A 20,996-nucleotide genomic window follows, 5' to 3' on the forward strand; every position below is an offset into this window, starting at 1 on the left:
CTAGGGATTGGGCCTGCCCTCTGCCACCCGGAGCAGCTAAGCCAGCAGTCGTTATCTCCTGAGGGGTCCCAGACTGCGAGAGGGCACAGGCCGGGCTGGGTGACCCCTCCGCCCCCCCCGCCCCTGAGTGCACAAATTTTTGTGCACCGGGCCTCTAGTCCTATATAATAAAAGACTAATATGCAAATCGACCAAATGGCAGAACGACTGGTTGCTATGATGTGCACTGACCACCAGGGGGCAGACTATCAACACAGGAGCTGTCCACTGGTGGTCAGTGTGCTCCCACAGGGGAGCGCTGCTCAGCCAGAAGCTGGGCTCATAGCTGGTGAGCCCAGCAGCAATGGTGGGAGCCTCTCCTGCCTCTGTGCAGCGCTAAGGACCCCTCAGGGGATGTCCACCATGGGAGTGGCCTAAGCCGCCAGGCAGATATCCCCTGAGGGGTCCTGGACACAGAGGGCGCAGGCCGGGCTGAGGGACTCTCCTGCCCCCCAGTGCACGAATGTTATGCATTGGGCCTCTAGGATATATATGTATATGAAAATCTAATGTTACTTACTATAAGCTGTTTTGTGGCCTCTTTTCTTTATTTAGTAAATATATATAAAATAACAATTACTGTTTTATGAGTACTTACTATGTAAGAGCAGCTCACACAAATGCACGCAGTAAGCATTAGCATCTCTTCACATAGAAAGAAATAAAAGATCAAAGAAGCTAAGTATTTTCCCAAGGTTACACAACTAAGTGAATGGTAGAGTTAAAATTTAAATTGGGTTTTTGGATCCCAAAGACTGCTGTGTGCCCCAAAGCCTCTTTAGAAACTATCTTTTAAAGGTTTTGGTAAAGCCTTCCAGAAAGAGGCACCTGTCGGGATGGTCAGTAGGGAAGGCAGAACCTGGAATCTGGAGTGCTTTCCCAGCCCCCACCAGCTAAGCGGGCTCCCAGGCCTGCATGCCATTGGGGAATGGCAGGCTACAGTGTAGTTGGGTTAGTTAAGAGGTAGCCTTTTGGAGAAATACAGAATAAAAAAGGGTACATTTTCACCTATCAGACTGAGTAAGATCTGAAAATTGATTACTCATTCTTGTTGGCAAAGCTATAGGGAAGTAGGTACAATCTTACATTGCCCATGAGAATGCAGATTGCCCCATGTGGGGCAGTTTGGCAATAGCTATTAATGTTACAAATGCACATATTTTTTGACCAGGTAATTTCCAGTTTTGGAAATTTATTCTGCAGATATCTGCACACATGCAACATGATATATGTACAAGGTTATTCATTCCAGTGTTGTTTGTAATAGCAAAAGATTGATCGTATCCTAAATGTTTACTAATAAGGGAACTAGTTCAATAGATGATGGAACAATGGCTGTATTCATTTGGGTAATGCTAATTGCTCTGACACATAAATCCCAAATCTCAGTGGCTTAACACAATAGAAATTTATTTCTCTCCCACATGAAGTCCAAAAATGGGAGCTCAGGGACCCAAGCTACTTTTATCCTCTAGCTCAGTGGTTCTCAACCTTCCTAATGCCGCGACCCTTTAATACAGTTCCTCATGTTGTGGTGACCCCCAATTTCATTGGTACAAATTGAACATAATTAAAGCATAGTGATTAATCACAAAAACAATATGTAATTATATATGTGTTTTCCGATGGTCTTAGGCGACCCCTGTGAAAGGGTTGTTCGACCTCCAAAGGGGTCGCGACCCACAGGTTGAGAACCACTGCTCTAGCTCTACCCTCTTCCACTTATGAAACCCAGCTTCACTGTGTGCGTTAAGCCAGGAACGGGAAAGGACATGGAGGTGTGCACGAAGGAGTGTACATGGACTAGGCCTGGAAGTAGAGATTTCACTTTCACTCACATTCTATCAGCTAGAGCCACAAGGCCACATCCAACTGCTGGGAAATAGAGTACAGCTATGTGTCCAGGAAGAAGAGGAACAGATTTGGAGATCACTAGCTATTTGTACCATGGTGAAACCAAATGTAGCTGTAAAAAAAAGATAAGGAAGCTCTTTATGTACTAACATCATTATGCAAAAGGGTAAGATATAATACCCCTTGTGTAAAAAGGGGGGAAGTATATATTCATGTTTACTCATATATGTGTCAGTAAGTTCTTCAAAGACATGTAAGAAACTTACCTATTTGGGTGCAGGGAGTGGAAAGGGAATGTGGTAGGTGGGAGACTTCTCTGTATACTCTTGATTTTATTTTATTTTTCAAAATATTTTTATTGGCTTCAGAGAGGAAGGGAGAGAAAGAGAAAGATCAATGATGAAAGAGAATCATCAATTGGCTGCCTCTTGCACGACCCCTGCTGGGGATCAAGCCCACAAGCTCAGCATATGCCCTGACCTAGAATCGAACCGCGACCTCCTGGTTCATAGGTTGCCGCTCAACCACTGAGCTACACTGGGTGGACTATTCCTGATTTTAGAGTTATATTAACCTATACAAATACCTGAACAGGCCACCAACCAAGTTGCTGGAAGCACTGAGTAAAGGGGGAGAATTTAAATATAAAAGCTTGGGATAGAAGTTGGGGAGAACCAGGTTTAAGGCAGAGGCTGGCAGCGAAGCCTACAGAGACTTCCCAAGCCCCTTAGCAGACAGCTGCAGTGGCTCTTTATATAACTGTGCCCTGAAGGCTTCTAGAGGCAATTAGAAATAGGTACGTGCAGAGCATGTTCCAGCAAGCACATCACTCCACTGGATAAAAGTCAGGACAGAGACCCAGAGGAAGTAGAACCTGAGTTGGTTTCTCTACAGGCAGGTCTTGCTTCAGAGCAAAGTGGACGGGCAGCAGGAGCTCCCCCATTCTGCCCTTGACTTGGTGCGTGTGTCATCCTGGTGGACCGGTTTTAAGACAGGGGTCTAGCGGATGGAGAGAGTTCTTACTCTTAATGTGCTCTTAGACTGATGGGTCAGGTTGGAATCACATAATTTTTATCTATTCATCTATTCATAGGTATTTTTTAAATGAGGAAAATAGGTTTTTAACATATTTTCATTGATTTCAGAGGGAATAGAGAGGGAGAGAGAGATAGAAACATCAATATGAGAGAGAATCGTTGATTGGCTGCCTCCTGCACTCCTTACACCGGGGATCGAGCCGGCAACCCAGGTGTGTGATCTGACCAGGAATCAAACTGTGACCTCCTGGTTCATAGGTCAATGTTCAACCACTGAGCCACGCTGGCTGGGCTATTCATAGATATTTGAATGGCTACTCTAGTCCAGGTATTGTACGTATTAAGATGGCAAAAATAAAGACGGAGGCCCTAACCAGTTTGGCTCAGTGGAAAGAGCGTCGGCCTGGGGACTGAGGGGTCCTGGGTTCGATTCCGGTCAAGGGCATGTACCTTGGTTGCAGGCGCATCCCCAGTGGGGAGTGTGCAGGAGGCAGCTGATCAATGTTTCTCTCTCATCGATGTTTCTAGCTCTCTGTCCCTCTCCCTTCCTTTCTGTAAAAAATCAATAAAACATATTTTTAAAAAATAAAAATAAAGACGGGCCCTGACCGGTTTGGCTCAGTGGATAGAGCATTGGCCTGTGGACTGAAGGGTCCAGGGTTCGATTCCGGTCAAGGGCATGTACCTTGGTTGTGGGCACATCCCCAGTAGGGGGTGTGCAAGAGGCAGCTGATCGATGTTTCTCTCTCATCGATGTTTCTAACTCTCTATCTCTCTCCCTTCCTCTCTGTAAAAAAATCAATAAAAATACATTTAAAAAAATAAATAAAAATAAAGACAGAAAATATGGCAGGTTTTTGGATTTCCTGCCTACAGAAGGCTGTTCAGTCCAGGGATTGCCTGGCAGGCTGCTCTCCAGCTGGCAGGGTCTTTCATGCGGTGGGGTGGGTGGAGATGCTGGAAACTCACTTGCTGAATTGTGCTTCCTGCATTGTCTTGCTGTTTCTTCTTGCCCCTGAAGAAGTCCTCAAAAAGCACTCTGCAGTGTCTGACTTGGCTAAGTTCTCTGCTTTCCTCAGGGCAGCATCGACATGAGCTGTGTGGCTGTGATGGGACACTCATTTGGAGGGGCCACAGCTATTCTGGCTTTGGCCAAGGAGACCCAATTTCGGTGAGTTTCCCAGTAATGCTGCTATTTGTTACGTAAGTATCATGCACTAGGCACTGTTTTGGGGGCTGGGAATTTAGTGGTGAACAAGAAAATAAGGTCTCTGATTTCATGGAATTTGTGGGAGGAAACAGACTAGTAAACAAGCTAATAAATAACCAAATCCCCAGCAAAAAGTGCAATGAAGAAAATAAAATAGGACAGCCGTATAAAGGTCTAAGGGAAGATCATTCTAGGCAGAGGAACAGCTAATGCAAAGGCCTTGAGGTGGAAGGAAGCTTGCTGTGTCAGTGTGGGAGGAGCATGGTGAGTGAAGGGGAAGAGATTAAAATGTGATCAGAAAGATAAAAGGGCAGATCACAGGGCCTTTGGTCAGAGTAAGGAAGTTAGGTTTTATTCTAAACTAGAGGCCCAGTGCACGAAATTCATGCATGGGTAGGATCCCTAGGCCTGGCTGGCGATCAGGGCCAATCTGTGGGGTGACCGGCGGGTTGATCAGGGGCCCCCCTGCTCACACTCACCTTGGCTGGCCTGGGGCCTGTGGGCTGGGGGCAGCTCCTGCATTGGGCGTCTGCCCCCTGGTGGTCAGTGTTCGTCATAGTGACTGGTCGTTCTACTGGTCATTCTGCCATTTGGTCAATTTGCATATTAGGCTTTTATTATATAGGATTTGATGGAAGCCATTGAAGGAGTTAAGGAGAGAAAAAACAATTTTTTACATTTTAAAAGATCCCTCTGGCTACTGTGTGAAGAGTAGATAGTAGCTGGACAGAAAGCAAAGAGGCTAGTTAGAGGGAGCTATTTCGGGGTCCAGGTGAGATGATGGATTTGCATTAAGATGGAGGCAGTGGGATGACTAGAAATGAATGGAGTCAGGACATGTTTTAGAATTTTCAGGACTATGTGATGTATGAGGTGAAGGAAAGAGAGGAATCAAGGTTTTTCACTTGTGTATCCATCATTTGAGTGAAGATGATCGCCCTTTCCTGAGATGGAGAAGGCTGGAGGAGCATTTGGGGTGGGAGTGGGGGAGGCTTGCCCTTGGTTACTGCTTGTTTACTGCTTGACACACTGGCTAGATCTCTGAGTTGTGGCACCAAGAGGCTTTTCCTAGCCTCTGCCTCATATGCTCTGGGCTCACTTAGCAACTTGTGCAATCAGGGTGCTAAGCTGTGTTTGTTAATTTGTCTGTCCTGCCTCCCTTTCTCGACTGGGGACTCCTTGAGAGCAAGAACTGTGTCATTTAGCCCTAGCTGGTTTGGCTCAGAGGATAGAGCATCGGCCTGTGGACTGAAGGGTCTCAGGATTGATTCCGGTCAAGGGCATATACCTTGGTTGCAGGCTCCTTCCCCAACCCTGGTTCAGGCATGTGTAGGAAGCAACCAATTGATGTTTCTCTCTGTGTCTCTCCCCCTCCCTTCATCTCTCTCTAAAAATCAATGGAAAAATATCCTCGGGTGAGGATTCAAACAAAAACAACAACAACAGAACTGTGTCATTTATCCCTGTATCCAGAGCATAGGGCTAAGCACATAGTCGGTACCCAAAGAATGTTGAGTGAAGGTTTAAACGAAGGAAGTGCCATTCTGTGTAACTGAAGGCAGCTGCCTGAGCGTGGTCCAGGGCGAGGAGAGGTCCGACCCTTGCTCTCAGTGAGTTTAAAATGTAGAAGGATCTTTGGCAACAGGTGAAAGTGGTCTCTAGCCAAGATCCTAACCTAAGGGTGTGGACCCCGGTACCTCCTTGGCTCTCTGAACCTTCAGAAGATCTCAACGCTTCCCCCCATTGCCCTGACCGCTTCTGCACGGCAGCTCCCAGTGTCTGGTCCTGTTGCAGGTGTGCTGTGGCGCTGGATGCTTGGATGTTCCCTCTGGAACGTGACTTCTACCCGAAGGCCCGAGGCCCTGTATTCTTCATCAATGCTGAGAAGTTCCAGACAGTGGAGAGTGTCAACCTGATGAAGAAGATGTGTGCCCAGCATGAGCAGTCCAGGATCATCACTGTCCTGTAAGTAGACTCCAAGGCCATGGTCCCCAGTGCCCTGCCATCTTCTTGCCAGCTGAGCTCCCTTGATTACTTTTGGATTATCCAGAAGCTCTGCCTATTAATGGGATACCTGAATGCTTCCCGATTTTCGAAATCTTAATTCCTTTAGAATTTCATATCTGCTCTGCTCCACTTAGTTCTACAGTCATTTCTTCACCAGTTTATATGACTCTGTGATAGGATTTGTCTGTTCACTTCTGGGAAAAGGGTATTGTGGGATTGTGTGTTGGGGAGGAAAGTGGGTCTGGGTGGACTCCAAAGATCTTTAACCTCATTTGGGAATTTTATTGGGTCTTTTGAAGAATGTGGGTGAAGCCTGGCCAGCATGGCTTAGTGGTTGAACACTGACCTATAAACCAGGAGATCATGGTTCGATTCCTGGTCAGGACACATGCCTGAGTTGCAGGCTTGATCACCATTGTGGGGCGTGCAGGAGGCAGCCAGTCAATGATTCTCTCTCATCATTGATGTTTCTATCTATCTCTCCCTCTTCCTTCCTCTCTGAAATCAATAAAAATGTATATTTAAAAAAAAGAATGTGGGTATGATAGACCTTTGACGTTCATAAGACAGATTTTTAGAGACCTTCATGACTACCTAAATTCAGACATCTTCCAGAAACCATCTATATTCTGGCTGAGAGAAACCACAGTCTTTTCACTCCATCATCAGCACTGTCAGCTTTCTTTCATAAGCCATTTTTCACAGAAAATTTTTGAGAAATTTTAAGAAACATACCATGCATGGGAAGTGGCCTAGAGCTCCAGGTGCAGGCTGAAGGCTCGCTGACAAGGCTGTGACTTGTTCCTGTCCTGCACTTGAGCCTAAAATACATGCTTCAAGGGTCCCAGGCCCCATTAAAGCAAAACAACAAGTAACTGCATGCCACAGACCTTGGAATCTTCCAGAAACCATTTCAGGTAGTTGAAATGCCAACTCCACAGCCCTGGGAGGCTAGGAATCTGCTCAGTAATAGCGGCTTCTTCCCTTGCTCATTTTGGCCCCGGCTCTCTTCCACGGGGCCAGCCCCCCCTTTCATTCTGATTTCATGGCAACAGAAGACTGCTTGGAAGTTTCCCCAGACCAGTCAGATTCGGGATCATTGTGACCCCTGGAGGAAAAGGCGGTGAGAGCAGTTGGAAATGGGTACACAAGGGGGATTTAACTGCTGGTAATGTATTCTTTCTTAAACTGAGTGCTGCACATTCAAGTATCCATTATATTATTCTTTATGCTTTTTCATGTGCCTTAAAAAATACATTTAAAAAATTTTTTTATTGATTTCAGAGAGGAAAGGAGAGGAAGAGAGAGCTAGGAACATCAAGATAAGAGAGAATCATAGATTGACTGTCTCCTGTAGGCCCCCTACTGGGGATCGAGCCCACAACCTGGGCGTGTGCCGTGACCCAGAATTGAACTGTGATCTCCTAGTTCATAGGTCGAATGCTCAACTACTGAGCCAAGCTGGCCTGGCAAAAAAAGACATTTTTGTAAAGTCACCCCTTTTTTTTTTTTTTGCATGATATCAAAGTTTAGCATTTAGATTTTTCTTCCTCATTGATTTGACTAGTAATTTTAGTTTTAAGTAATTTAGCCCAAAATGAACCTAGTCAGAATTTCACCTTTGCAGTAAATATATTTGATACCAAAGGACTTAAATTCTAATCCAGAAACCCTCTTTTACAAGCACTGCCCTCACTTAAATTCCTTTTTCCTGTTTACTTTGTGGTACAGTTCTGAAGACAGGAGCTGACATGTTTTATGAATGTTCGGAAGTCACCAGGTAAAAGCCGTGGTGTTATAGTTTATAATAACATAGGAATGGCAGGTGCTGCAGACCTCGCCTCCTTGGCCCTGTCCCCAGTCTGGCTAACTCAGCCTTTTCCCTGCACCGTCAGGCATTGTGGTCCAGGAGCTGAGGCAGCTCTGAAGCCAAGCACACCTGTGTTCAAATCCTAGCGCTGTCCCCTTACTAGCTGTGTGACCAGTTCTCTCCTGATTTTGTCAAAGGGGAATATTCTTCCCTTATTGTGAAAATGAAATAATGCACATAAAGTACCTTGCACATAGTAGGTGCTTAACAAATATTTGTGTTCCCTGACCTCAAAACTCCTACCAGTTATTTGTTTTTCTTTTCCTCTAGTGGTTCTGTTCATCGGAGTCAAACTGACTTTGCTTTTGTGTCTGGGAACTGGATTGGTAAATTCTTCTCCAGTCAAAACCGTGGGACCTTGGACCCCTATGAAGGTCAAGAGATTGTGGTGCGGGCCATGTTGGCCTTTCTGCAGAAGCACCTTGGTAAGGACAGAACTGGGACTTCCGGGGCAGCCTGGGGTCCCTTAGATTTCCATGCACAGTAGTCTATACTGATAGGTCTCGGATCAGGGAGATTATGGCTAAAGGAAACTGACTGAAGGAGAGAGTTACATAGACGTATAGAAATAACACTTAGCTGAAAGTTTGGAGATCCTGACTCTGTCTCTTCTACCCCAATGACCTTGACCTACTCTTAACTTCTCTGAGCCTTGGTTTCCTCACTGTAAATGGAATATTCACACCTCTCTACTCCACTACCTCTATTCTAACTCATCACTTATCTGTATGGTGGAGGAGGTTATGATGAGAAGTGGGTTAAATTTGTAGACGTGCTTTAATAAAAACAAAGCACGGGAAGATGGTGACTAATATCATAAATCACCCCAGCTAAATGGCAAGACCCGCAGAGGTCTTTGGTCCCACCTCCTGTCCTTAGGAGATACCCTCTCATATCCTCCCTGCCACAGCGTCAGCCCTCACCGCCACTGGAAACTTTAATGGTTGGAAGTTAATATTGTAGGCTTTTTGGGTTACAAGGACTAGAGGGATTCACTGATTTACCTCTGCTATTCTGCCAGTGACTCTCATGACCCACGGATGCGAGGACTCAGTCTTCGGGAGACAAGAGAGAAAGGAGGCTCCCTAGACCAGTGGTCGGCAAACTGTGGCTCTCGAGCCACATGCGGCTCTTTGGCCCCTTGAGTGTGGCTCTTCCACAAAATACCACGTGCGGGCGCGCAGGAACAGTGCGATTGAAACTTCATGGCCCATGCGCAGAAGTCGGTTTTCAGCCTGGGCGAGTCTATTTTGAAGAAGTACTGTTGATATTTGGCTCTGTTGACTAATGAGTTTGCCGACCACTGCCCTAAACAAAGCGATGCTTATCTTTAATCTTAGCAGGTGATTAGGGTTCAGCAGGCAGAGGAGGGCAAGGGTCTTCTAAACAGGATGCACGAAGGCCTGGGTGGGCCTGGTCAGTTTTGAGAAACCGTGTTCAGTGTATCTGGAGCTCAGGATGGTGAATTGTTGGAAGATGAAGGTAGAGAAATGGGCAGAAACCAGATCTCGAATCCCATGTATTTGCTGAAATAAGCTTGAACTTCCCCCCACAGGCTGGGAGAGTCCTTGGGTTCTAAGCAGGGGGATGTCATGATTAGACTTGTATTTGCATTTGGGCTGCAACGTGGAGGATGGGCAAGATGGGGCAGGTTGAGAGGCAGAGAGCCTGGGTGGGAGGCTCCTGAAGTATCTAGGTGCTGAGAGATAAGACAGAGTCTGAAAAAAAAAAAAAAAAAAAGCAGAGCCTCTCTGCTCCAGTTAATTAGCTTTGCAAAGAGAGAAAAGCTTTTTGGTGGCCGCACAGTACCTTGTCACGTGGGAAACTAAAATAGGTTGAAGAGGCTGAGCAGAACTTCTCACCAATCCTAAAAAATACCACCGAGAGCACATAGTCCAGTGACATAGGGATGTTATTGTCCATCAAGAAGGTTGGTGCTTCTCCTTTATCTTCAAACTTCCAACACCTCACCTTTTTGGTCTGCTCTTCCCCTCTCCTCGAAGACTATTTTACACCTTCTCCTTTATCTTCAAACCTCCAACACCTCACCTTTTTGGTCTGCTCAAGATGGTTGTGCCAGCAATTCTTTTCTCTTTACCTTAGATTGGGGGTGGGCAACCTTTTTTCTGCCAAGGGCCCTTTGGAAACATACCAGGAGTTCATGGTTTGATTTCCGGTCAGGGCACATGGCCAGGTTGCAGGCTCCATCCCCAGTGCGGGGCGTGTAGGAGGCAGCCGATCAATGATTCTGTCTCATCACTGATGTTTCGCTCTCTTTCTCTTCCTCTCCCTTCCTCTCTGAAATCAGTAAAATATATATATATATTTTAAAGAAATATCAACTTAAAAATTAGCCTGCTATATTGCTCAAACATTAATTAACTCACCCCTAAGGCCTTGGCAGGGCTAGACCAAATGCTTTCTCAGGCCTTAGTTAAATCCAGTGGTCAGCTCCCATTCTTCATCTCAGCGGAGCTCTCAGCACTGCTGACAGAGCTGTGATGCCATCCTTCCAAGACAACCCACTGTGGTTGTCTCCTGTCTCAGGATCTGCTCCTCCTCCGTCTACTTCGCTGCTTCCAGGGCTCAGCGCTTGGACCTCTATCTATGTCCTAATGTCATCTAGTGGCTTTAGATGCCATCTCCAGGCTGACGAGTCCCCAGTTTATATCTGCATTTTGATCTCTCCCATGAACATCAGATTTAGATATCCCACTTATTCAACATCTAATAAACATCACAAAGACCAGTTGCAGTTACAGTCTTTCCCTTCTCAACTAATAGTTACTCCATCCTTCTAGTTACTCAAGCCAATGTCCTCATTCATGTCTCTTCTCTTACACCTCCCATCCCATCCCTCAGAAAGTCCTATCAGCTCTACCTTTCACATACATGTGGAATCTAATCACTTGTCACCCCACAACTGCCATGCTGTGCAAGTCAGCTCTCACCTAAACTTAAATTACTGTATCAGTTTCCTACTGGTCTCTCTACTGTCATCATGCCTCCCTACACAATCTTGTGTGTGTGTGTGTGTGTGTTGTCACTTTTTATTTATTTATTATTTATTTAAAAATATATTTTTTATTGATTTTAGAGAGGAAGGAAGAGAGGAAGGAAGAGGGAGAGAGAGAGAAACATCAATGATGAGAGAGAGTCATTGATTGGCTGCCTCCTGCATGCCCCCACCTGGGATTGAGCCTGCAACCCCGGCATGTGCCCTTGATCAGAATTGAACCCGGGACCTTTCAGCTCACAGGTCAATGCTCTATCCACTGAGCCAAACTGGCCAGGGCCCTACATAGTCTTTTTAATAGTACAGCCAGAGAGATCTGTTAGAAAGCAAGTCAGATGTTATCACTCCTCTGCTCAGAATCCTCCAGTGGCTCTCCATTTCTCTGAGAGTCAGAGCCAATGTCCATTGTCCTGCTAGACCCGATGATGTGGGCCTCCAGTCAGTGCCTCCTGAGCTCACCTGCTCTCTTCCCCCGGCCTACCTCATTCCTGCCACACAAGCCTCCAACACTCCAGGGACACTCTGGCTTCAGCCTTTGTAGTGTTCTTCCCACTGCCTGGAACATTCTTCCTGTGTAGTCTCGTGGCTCGCTCCCACCTCCTTCAAGTCTTTGCTCAAATCTCACCTTCCCAGTGAGGCCCACCCTGACCAGCCTTTTAAAAACATTACACCTTCCCTACCTCCCTCACCCCGTCCTTGGCACCACCACTGCTTCTCTTATCTGGCTCTTTCCCCCCATAGCACTGATCACCTTTTCACATCCTGTATAATTTATGATGTTTATTGTTATCTCTGCCCACTGGATTGTGAGCTCTATGAGGATGAGGATTTCTATTTGTGGATGGACTTTTTGGAACCAAGAACAGAGTGTGGCACGTCATGGGTGTGTTCAGTATTTTTTGAATTAATGACTATGTAGCATTTATTTGTTGAGGACCTATTCCATGCCAGGTTCTTTGCAGGCACTGGGACCCAAAGATGAAGGCAGTGGGCCCTGCCTTCTGTCCCAGGTTTTGTTTGTTTTGAACACGGAGGTCTTTTGCCTGCTCGGCTGTGCCCTTCTCCCTCAGCCTGAGGCTGCGGACCCTTTCTGACTGTTCTTACCATGTAGTTAGACCCACCTGCCCATGACCCCAGTGCCCTCTCTTGATCATTCCCAGTGTTACGCTGCTTCATGATGTTGCCACCCTATTCCTTCTGCCCTTCACGGAGGTGGCCCTGGATTTGCATCCACTGGCTGGCGTACGAAGGACCTTTTCTTGCTCAGCACCATTTGAGCCTGAAGTAGGCTTCCCATTTTCTCACCCTTTCTGACCAAGGTGTGAACTCTGTCATTACCAGCTTAATGACATTGGACAAATCAGGTAGCGTCTTTAAGCCTAGTTTCCCCAACAATAAAGTAGGGCTAATCACAGTACTTAGCTAATAGGGATATTGTGAAAATTAAATGAAACCGTGCATGTCCATTGAGTTATTCTACAATGAGTTATTCTTCAACAAATGTTACTTTTTTTGTTATCATTATTGAGTTATTGTGGATTAAGCAAATGACTTATGCAGCATCTTTATAAAGGCACTGAATGTACAGTAGTTACCATTACTGCTACCACCCTCACAACCAGTCCTTTTAGTATCCCAGGTGCTTCTCTCTAGGATGGCCCACCAAGTCTGTGGTCAGTACTCTTTGCTCTAACCTTACAATGACTTACCTAACCTTCCTGGGGTTTTGTGTGTGTTTTTTCCAGGCCTGAAAGAGAACTATGACCAATGGAACAACCTCATTGAAGGCATTGGACCATCGCTCACCCCCGGGGCCCCGCACCATCTGTCTAGCCTCTAGACACAACTGGACTGAATTCTCATTTGGGGTCTGCCCATAACCTCCTATCAGGAAGTGGCCAACAGCCCTTCTTCACAGATCCAAAGGATGTAATCACACTGCTGATTGGATGACGGGGTACTTTGATCTTAGACTTGTTGATCTTAAATTCGTGGTGGGACTTGGATCACTTACTGATTGGCACACTGACTTTCTGGGGCCTGAGCCCTGATGGCGTGGAGTTGGAGCAGTTGGGGTGGGGCTGGGGAGCACTCAGGCCCTAAGCTGAGCACTGTGAGCACTATTAACCCAGCAAGCCTTCGCCCTCACCTTGGGCCAGGGTGGCTTCTGCAGTGAAAGAAATGAAGCCAAAGGATGGAGTGAAAATTCCTACCTTCAGGACCTTTAGCCAACCTGGCCCTCTCTCTTCATACCTCTCTCGGCCTTCTCCCTCTCCAGGGCCACTTGGTGAGTTCTCAGCACTTTGGTAACTTTCTAGGATATGGACCACCGTCAGGTTTTCTGTATTTTCGAGCTTCTCCTGCATGAAACATAGTCCTGGGCACTTAGGACTAAGTTATCCTTGTGAGCCTATGGAGGAGGGCAGACAGCATCGCCCTCACAGCACAGGGCGAGATGCAGAGCCTCAGAAGCTCTGGATGTCTTGGGGTTTTGCTAAAAATGTATCTTGACACAAGTAGGTTGAGTTGGAGAATAACAGTGTTAAGTAGCCATTTGAACAGGCCCTTGCCACAGAGGGATGTAGTTTGGTAGCTAGAGTTCAGGTGGCCAACCCTAGAAAGGTTATGAACACTTTGGTCTTGCCTCTTACCTCAGGTATCGTGGGCCTCCACCTTGCTCAGACCGGGGTGCTATAAGTTGTCTGTTTTCTGGCTCTGAGGCCCTAGCCCCAGATTTAAGTCAGGATATAGGTTGAATTTTTATTCCGTTCCATTTATATAATATGAATGATCTTAATACTCATGTTTGCCTAATGATATGTTGGGATATTCTTTACTTAATCTGCATTAGAGCAAGATGGGGAGCCATCTGGAAGTAACTTTTCCTTCTGTCTTTCTTTGTTCGCTTACCACTTGTGACCACGCGGGAAAAAAAACTTAACTTTAAAAGGAAATGAAGTCTTCCTGGGGAATCTAGTTCAAAGCTGTCTGGGAAGATCAACCCGAAAGACCCCTCTCCACTACCCTAGACCTCTTACCTCAGTTCAAGTAGGGGACCCCAGAGGAGCAGGAACTAAAGGGACATGCATCTCTGCACAGCAGGTCCAAGGTCAGTGCCTCCACCACACACTGGGACGAGGTCTCCCACCTCTTACCAGTTGCTCTAAGAGGTGAAACCTCAGATCCGTGGAGGCTCTGAACCGTGGGAGGATCTATGAATTCCAGTGAGACGTAGCGTAGAGAGAATATCACTAAAGCCTGGGCTCTAGAGTTCTATAGGCTGGTTTTGAGTCCTGGTTTCAGCATGACTAACTGGGTAAATCTGAGCAAATGATGTTCTCCTTCCACTCTCGGTTCCTGCATTTCTAAGATGCATTATGATAGGAGGGTTAACTGAGAGGATGTATATGCGTATGGATTATTTAAAAGTATGTTTCCTATTTTCCAAATATACAAGATTTTTCCAGTTATCCTGTAGCTGTTGTTTTCAAGCTTAATTGCTTTTGGTCAGAAAAATAACCCATATGGTTTTCATCCTGAAACTTGTTTGTGGGCCAGTATGAGGTAAATTTTGTAAATGTTCCTTGTACGCTTAAAAAGACTATATTCTCAAGTTGTTGGCTCAGTCAACAGCATGGTGGTTTTCCTTCCATGAGAGCGCAGACAGATATGCAATAGGGCCTTCCACCCCCGCTGGGGACCAGAGCCCCTCAGCACTCACAAGCGGCCGATGCCACCCCATGTGCCTGGACTGGTTCTGCAGCTTTAGCACATGAGCCCCACCTGCTCTCTGCCCTACATGATGCAGGTATATTCTGTAAAGACCGGAGCCTCCCTAGAGAAAGAAGTTGTTTGGAAACTGGATCTGTCTCTCCTCCATTCAGTTCGTATTCTGTCAGTGACTCATTTATCTAGCAACATTGGAGCAGGTGGATTTTCCCTGTAATTGAAAATGATTCTTTAAGCCACAAAACATAGCATTGACTATTTTGAATGGTAACTTACCAAAAAGATAGTGCACATATCTCTTAATGTGAATTGACCTCATTTAAATGTTTAGAATGTTTCAGTCATGATAGACTATATTACATGGTAGTAGCAAGCAACCCGGAAAAGCAACAGAAGTTTATTCTTTGTCCATGCTACTTGTCCTCTGGGGGTCAGCTGGAGGGTCATTTTTTACAAAATATATTTTTACTAGAGGCCCAGTGCACAAAATTCGTAAATTCGTGCACTCAGAGGTGAGGGGGTCCCTCAGCCCGGACTGCGAGAGGGCGCAGGCCAGGCCGAGGGACCCCACTGGTGCCGGGGAGGGATGCAGGAAATTGGCCAGCCTGGGAGGGACCGCGGGAGGCCTCCAGGGAATGTCTGGCCCATCTCACTCAATCCTGATCAGCCAGACCCCAGCAGCAAGCAAACCTACCAGTCAGAGCGTCTGCCCCCTGGTGGTCAGTGCACGTCATAGCGAGCGATTGAGCAGCCTTAGCCCGGGAATAGAAGGACACCAGATACATGGCCTTTAGAAAAGCAAGATATCATTAGCATATTGCACTTTGATTGGTTAAATGGACGACTGGACACTTAGCATATTAGGCTTTTATTATATAGGATTGATTCCAGAGAGAAAGGGAGAGAGAAAGAGGGATAGAAACATCAATGATGGGAGAGAATCATTGGTTGGCTGTTTCCTGCACACCCCATACTGGGGATTGAGCCCACAACCTGGGAATGTGCCCTGACTGAGAATTGAACCGTGACCTCCTGGTTCACAGGTCGATGCTCAATCACTGAGCCATGCCAGCCAGGCTCTGTGTCATTTTTATCCTTACTTGGGGACTCGGGCTGGCAGAGCTGCCACCGTCTGGAAGTGTTGGAAGAGCATAGGGAAGCTTTCTGCCCAGAAGTAACACTCATTATTTCCATCCATATGTCATTGGCCCAAGCAAGTCATCTGGCCATACCTAACATCTCATGGCATCCCAGGAGAGCCAGAATATCTGTGGCCAGGCTCAGGGGCAGTGCAGTGGCATCCTTTGGCCTGTGAAGATATGATAGCCTTTTTGCACCTATACTACATGCCTCCCAGCAGCTGTCCTCTTATCCTGGGATTGCATTTCATAGTCTGTGTCATCTCCCTGTGGTCAGGCACCCAGCCATTACTCTCCATTGCCTTCGATGTGCCAGCCCCGAGCAGCTCTCCCATTCACTTCAGATTTATTCAGATCAGCTACATTATTTACAACTGTCTAAAGTAAAAGTAGGTAGTTACTGAGAGAGGGCTTTAGGGACTCTCCTGCAACTAAAATGCACTGCCTTTAGTGCTTAGAATTTGTAACCCTTCCTTTGCTCAGAGGGGGTATAGCAGGGTTTTTGGTCCTTTGCCTTGGTTAGCTTCCCGGGAATAGAAGGACACCAGATACATGGCCTTTAGAAAAGCAAGATAATCCTACATAGTAATTGTCATGGGCTGATAAACTGCGTTCTGGTGACTCTTTTCGAGAAGCAAAGGTGTCTTGGGTTTCTTTTGCATCTTGTTCCCATGCCATTATGGAACTGTGCTCATGGAGGCCTCCTGGTGGCGTATTGTGAAGGTTCTGAGCCGGGCAGGGTATGTCAGTTAGGAAGGGAGGTGAGTCAGCACCGGATGGAATGAGACTCCTGTCCCTCCCACTTCCTGGAAGCATCAGGCTGAGGCTGGTTGGGTTCTTGCAATGCTTCCAACACAACTGCCCCCTGGCCCTTCCTCAGGAAGTCCACTGGGCTCTTGAAATATCACAACTTCATGTGTTGGCCTTGCGGGGACCTGCATCTGCCCCCTTTTTCTTCTGGGGCACCACTTACCCCTGGACCTGCCAAGTGACAGAGTGACAGGAGAGGCCATACACTGTACTCGGGACCTGGTCCTCATTAGGAAGCTCACTCTGTCCCATCACGGCCAGATGCAAAGATCAAGTGTCCTTGGCCATCGCTGCGTGGCAGTGACCACGACGACGACGACGATGCTGATAATCACTGTAATAACCAGCATTGGTGAGGCCCTGGGTGCGTGTCAGGGACTGTGCTCAGTGCTTTACAAGCCTCATCACATTTGCTTTTACAGTGACCCCGGGAGGTCAGGTGGCATCAGCCTCATTTTGTGTAGGAGGAAACAGAGCCGTAGAGAAGTGATTTGATTAAGTTCTCACAGCGAGAATTTGGCCAAGCTGGGATTTAGGCATCAAAGTCCAAGCTCTCAACCACTGGGCCCTACTACCTAATACACATACTTGGTTTTGCACCTCCCCCTGTCTCTTTAAACTGTCAGGGTATGAGGAATATAATTTCATGATAGATCGAATCAAGAATGTCAATTTTTCCAGCAATTTCTTTGTTTTAATTTTTTGTTGTTAATCCTCACCTGAGGATATTATTTTCCATTGATTTTTAGAGAGAGTGGAAGGAAGGGCAGGGGGAAAGAGGGAAAGTATGAAAAAGACATCCGTTGGTTGCCTCCCATACACCCCCTGACCAGGGCCAGGGATCGAACCTGCAATCCAGGTATGTGCCCTGGACTGGAAGTCAAACCATGACCTTTTGGTGCGCGGGCCCACAGTCTAGTCACTGAGCCACACTGGCCAGGGCCAGCAGTTTCTATATGACTTGTATTGAGATTCAGTGATGTCCTTAGCACTACCGAGAAGTGGATTGGAGAGAATTGATCTTCATTGAAGACTGTGGGGTGGGTGTTCTCACCCATGACAGGTGAGGAAAGCAGTTCAGGAACTAAGAACATGGTCTTTGAAATCAGACAGCTCCAACACTATTATCCCTGTGACTTTTTGCTAATGTATTAACTTATATGAGCTTCAATTTTCTCATTTATAAAATGGCAATTCTAATAGTGCTTCCCGCTTAGAGTTGTAATAAGTGAAACAATGCATGGAAAGCATTTAGCACAGTGTCTGTACTAAGGGATTATTAGACATTAACTATTGGTGTTCTTTTATTCGGTCCTCCTTACCTATAAGGTGAGGTGTAATTTGCCCTTGTCCTCAACAGCCCCAGGTGGTCTTGGTCTAAGTTCCCATTCCACCTTCTCCTGTTTCACAGTTACCTCCCTCACATGAAGCCTGCTAACCACCACTCAGCTACTTCCATTGTGTGAGGGTGGAGCCAGAGGAAGAGAGAGAATTTTTCCATTCTCTTTGCTCTCATTTCCCTGCCCCTCACAGCAAACATCAAAATCCACCGTAGTTCTAGCCTTGCAGGCTCTCTTTACCAGGGTCTAGTTTGGGTTTTTAATTTCATACCTGATCATCCAAACACACTCATCTGTGCACCAGATGTAAACGAAAGGTCCTAAAATGTTGAATGGGGTACTCAGAGGAGGTCTGTGTAGAGGACGTGGGATAGGGATTTGTAGGAGGGACCGGTTGTGTTCATTCTTATCTGCTGCCTCAGAGGCGGGGGTCAGAGTAAAGTACCCCGTGACCTCAGGAGAAACTTCCCCAGCCTGAGAATGGCCTGCGAGTTACCTCCACACAGCTCTCTCCCTCACGGCCATATCTGATTTCCTGCCAAGTTCTTGCCAAGTTCTTTTGTTTCTTCCCACTTGGTGGATCTCACTCCCAGCCCATCCTTTCCATTTCATTCCAGCCTAGTCCCTCCCGTGGACTCACCCCGGAAGTCATTTTTACAGTCTCCTGGACTCTTCACTTCTCCTTTCCGCTGCATTCTGCTGCCAGATCTGCCTGAAACACCACTTTTAGATCAAAATACCAGCCTGGCAAGGTGGTCCAATGGAGAGAAGACCAAACTGATTGGAGCCCTGGGTTCTTGTCTCAACCCTCACAGTCTCTCGATCTATGGCCTTGTGCGTATGCTTTTCCTCTCGTGACTTCAGCTTCCCATAGGTAAACCTGGATGTAGGGTGGTGGTGGTTGAACTGGCTGGTCCGTCAGGAGGGCTGGCATTTCATGTCGCTGTCACTGCGTTGTCTAGACTCTACTGGGCTCTCTTTTCCCTGTTCAGTTGCATCTCACCCCCTCATTCTGTCTGGTCTTGCCCCACTTCTGTCCTCTGCTTCCTCCCAGGCACTCTGCTTTTTCCGCATTCCCCTTAACATGCCCACCCCTTCCCCAAACTAACGTGCATGCCCTCTCCCCTGGTCTTTTCTGGCTTGGAGGGGCCTTCCCAACTGCCTCACTGTATATCCAAATATGGCTGACCCTTGGGCCTCGTTCTAGCTCCACCTCTTCTGTGGAAGCCATTTTTATGAATTTCAACTAACATTTGCTCTCTTGGCCTCCTGTTGCCCAAGAGAAATCTATTCTGTGCCATATCTGGTATTGTACTTTCTTACATTATTCCAGGAGCAGGCCTATCTGCTGGACAGGGAAACGCATCCTCCTGTTGACTGACATGGGGAGCAGGGATTGCTGTCCCCTCCCCCACACCAGCGGGTTCTTGTTCCCCAGCCAGACTTGGGAACAGCTGGTATTTGCCCAGCCCTCTGATGTCTCCAGCTGCCCCTGCTTTTTTTCTTTGGTTTTCTCAGATCCCAGCTGTAGGGCCCAGGGCAGAGCCACCGGACGATGCAGCCAAGGGCAGCTGGAGCAAATAAGATACATGGACGTGTAGCAGTTGCGAGTTAGAAGGAAGGCAGAACTGAGCACAAATCACACCAGTGTGGAAAGTGAGGGAAAGCAGTTTGCCAGCTTATTTTTCCATCTTGCTTTCATCTAAAAAAAGAAGCTTCTCAGAAAGACAGTCCTCATCAGCCTGCGAAGCCAGGTGGTCCCTAGATTCCTGCCAAGTGTGCATATATAATTACTCATCTTCATGGATTCACACCCAGGTCTGAATCTAAACACTGGTACTTCTTTGCCATTTGATCTGGAACCAGTGAACCTTTCTTTTTCTATGAAATGGGGTCACTAATGTCTGCCTTGCCCCCTCAGTGTTTGGGGAGAGTGGGGGGGTGCGTTCCATGTAAAATGTAAGAGCACTTTGTAATTTATAAAGCACTGGACCAATCTATGTTGCTATTAATAGGAAATGTGCCATATTTTATTTTTACTGCAGAGTGCTACTAAATGAGCACTTATTCTGTGCCAAATACTGTGCTAAATGCTTTACATACATTGTAAATACATTTAATCCTAACAACTTTCCTGTGAAATAATGCGTGTTATCCCCTTTCAACAGATCAGGAAAGTGAGGTTCAGAAAGTTTGGTGCTGCCAGGACTTGAACTTCAACTGCCGGGTTCCAAAGGCAGTGCTCTTAATTCCTGTTCATTCCTGTCTCACAAAAACAAAATGGTTCTTCACCCCGAGTAAGCTAAGGTAGCCCACAGTCTGAGCTCCAGTAAATGCCCCGTGCGTTGGGTCATATAAAGAGCCATTTTGTCGAAGAAATGACAGTCCTGACAGTGCACCGTGAATTGCTTTTCTGCCAGTAGAGATGGGCTGGCTCCATCCGTTCACCCATCCATCCATCCACCTACCTCACATAAAGTTAACCATAAGTGCCGTACAAACCATGGAGCCAACCAACTGGCAGAATGGTATTTTTAAATCTCTAACTCATATATTATAGATTAGTGATTCTCAACTCTAGACGCACATCAGAATCACTTTGAAACTACATACGAATACACATATCCTACCCTGGCCAGGTAGCTCAGTTGGTTAGAGTGTCTTCCCAATACCTCAAGGTTGCAAATTCGATCCTCAGTCAGGGCACATACAAGAATCAACCAGTGAGTGCATAAGTAAGTGGAACCAATAAATTGATGTTTCTTGCTCCCCATCCCCTCTCTCTCTCCCTCTTCCCCTCTTTCTCCCTCCCTTCCATTCTCTCTAAAAATTAATGGAAAAAATATCCTTGAGTGAGGAGGAACAAAAAACATGTTCTGGCCATATCTCCAGAGATGCTGATTTAAGGTATAGGGTAGAGCCCAGGGATGTGTGTGTGTGTGTGT

General features: G+C 46.6%; 1 protein-coding gene across 7 annotated transcripts in view; it reads left to right on the forward strand.

Moving 5' to 3' along the window:
• Positions 1 to 20,996, forward strand: part of PAFAH2 (platelet activating factor acetylhydrolase 2) — a 54,448-nt gene that overhangs the window by 18,181 nt on the left and 15,271 nt on the right. For 2 of the 7 annotated variants that reach the window (XM_006101967.3, XM_023743434.1), the window contains 4 exons: positions 4,010 to 4,101; positions 5,935 to 6,105; positions 8,288 to 8,442; positions 12,779 to 14,100. In XM_006101967.3, the coding sequence (XP_006102029.1) occupies positions 4,010 to 4,101; positions 5,935 to 6,105; positions 8,288 to 8,442; positions 12,779 to 12,873 (513 nt within the window). In that variant the 3' untranslated portion in view covers positions 12,874 to 14,100. Of the gene's footprint in view, positions 1 to 4,009; positions 4,102 to 5,934; positions 6,106 to 8,287; positions 8,443 to 12,778; positions 14,101 to 18,668; positions 20,052 to 20,996 lie in introns of those variants that run through there. The other 5 variants (XR_002826085.1, XR_002826084.1, XR_002826087.1 and 2 more) reach the window with 5 other exon arrangements.

Source organism: Myotis lucifugus, unplaced genomic scaffold, assembly GCF_000147115.1.
Source record: "Myotis lucifugus unplaced genomic scaffold, Myoluc2.0 scaffold_389, whole genome shotgun sequence".
Taxonomy (NCBI): Eukaryota; Metazoa; Chordata; class Mammalia; order Chiroptera; family Vespertilionidae; genus Myotis; species Myotis lucifugus.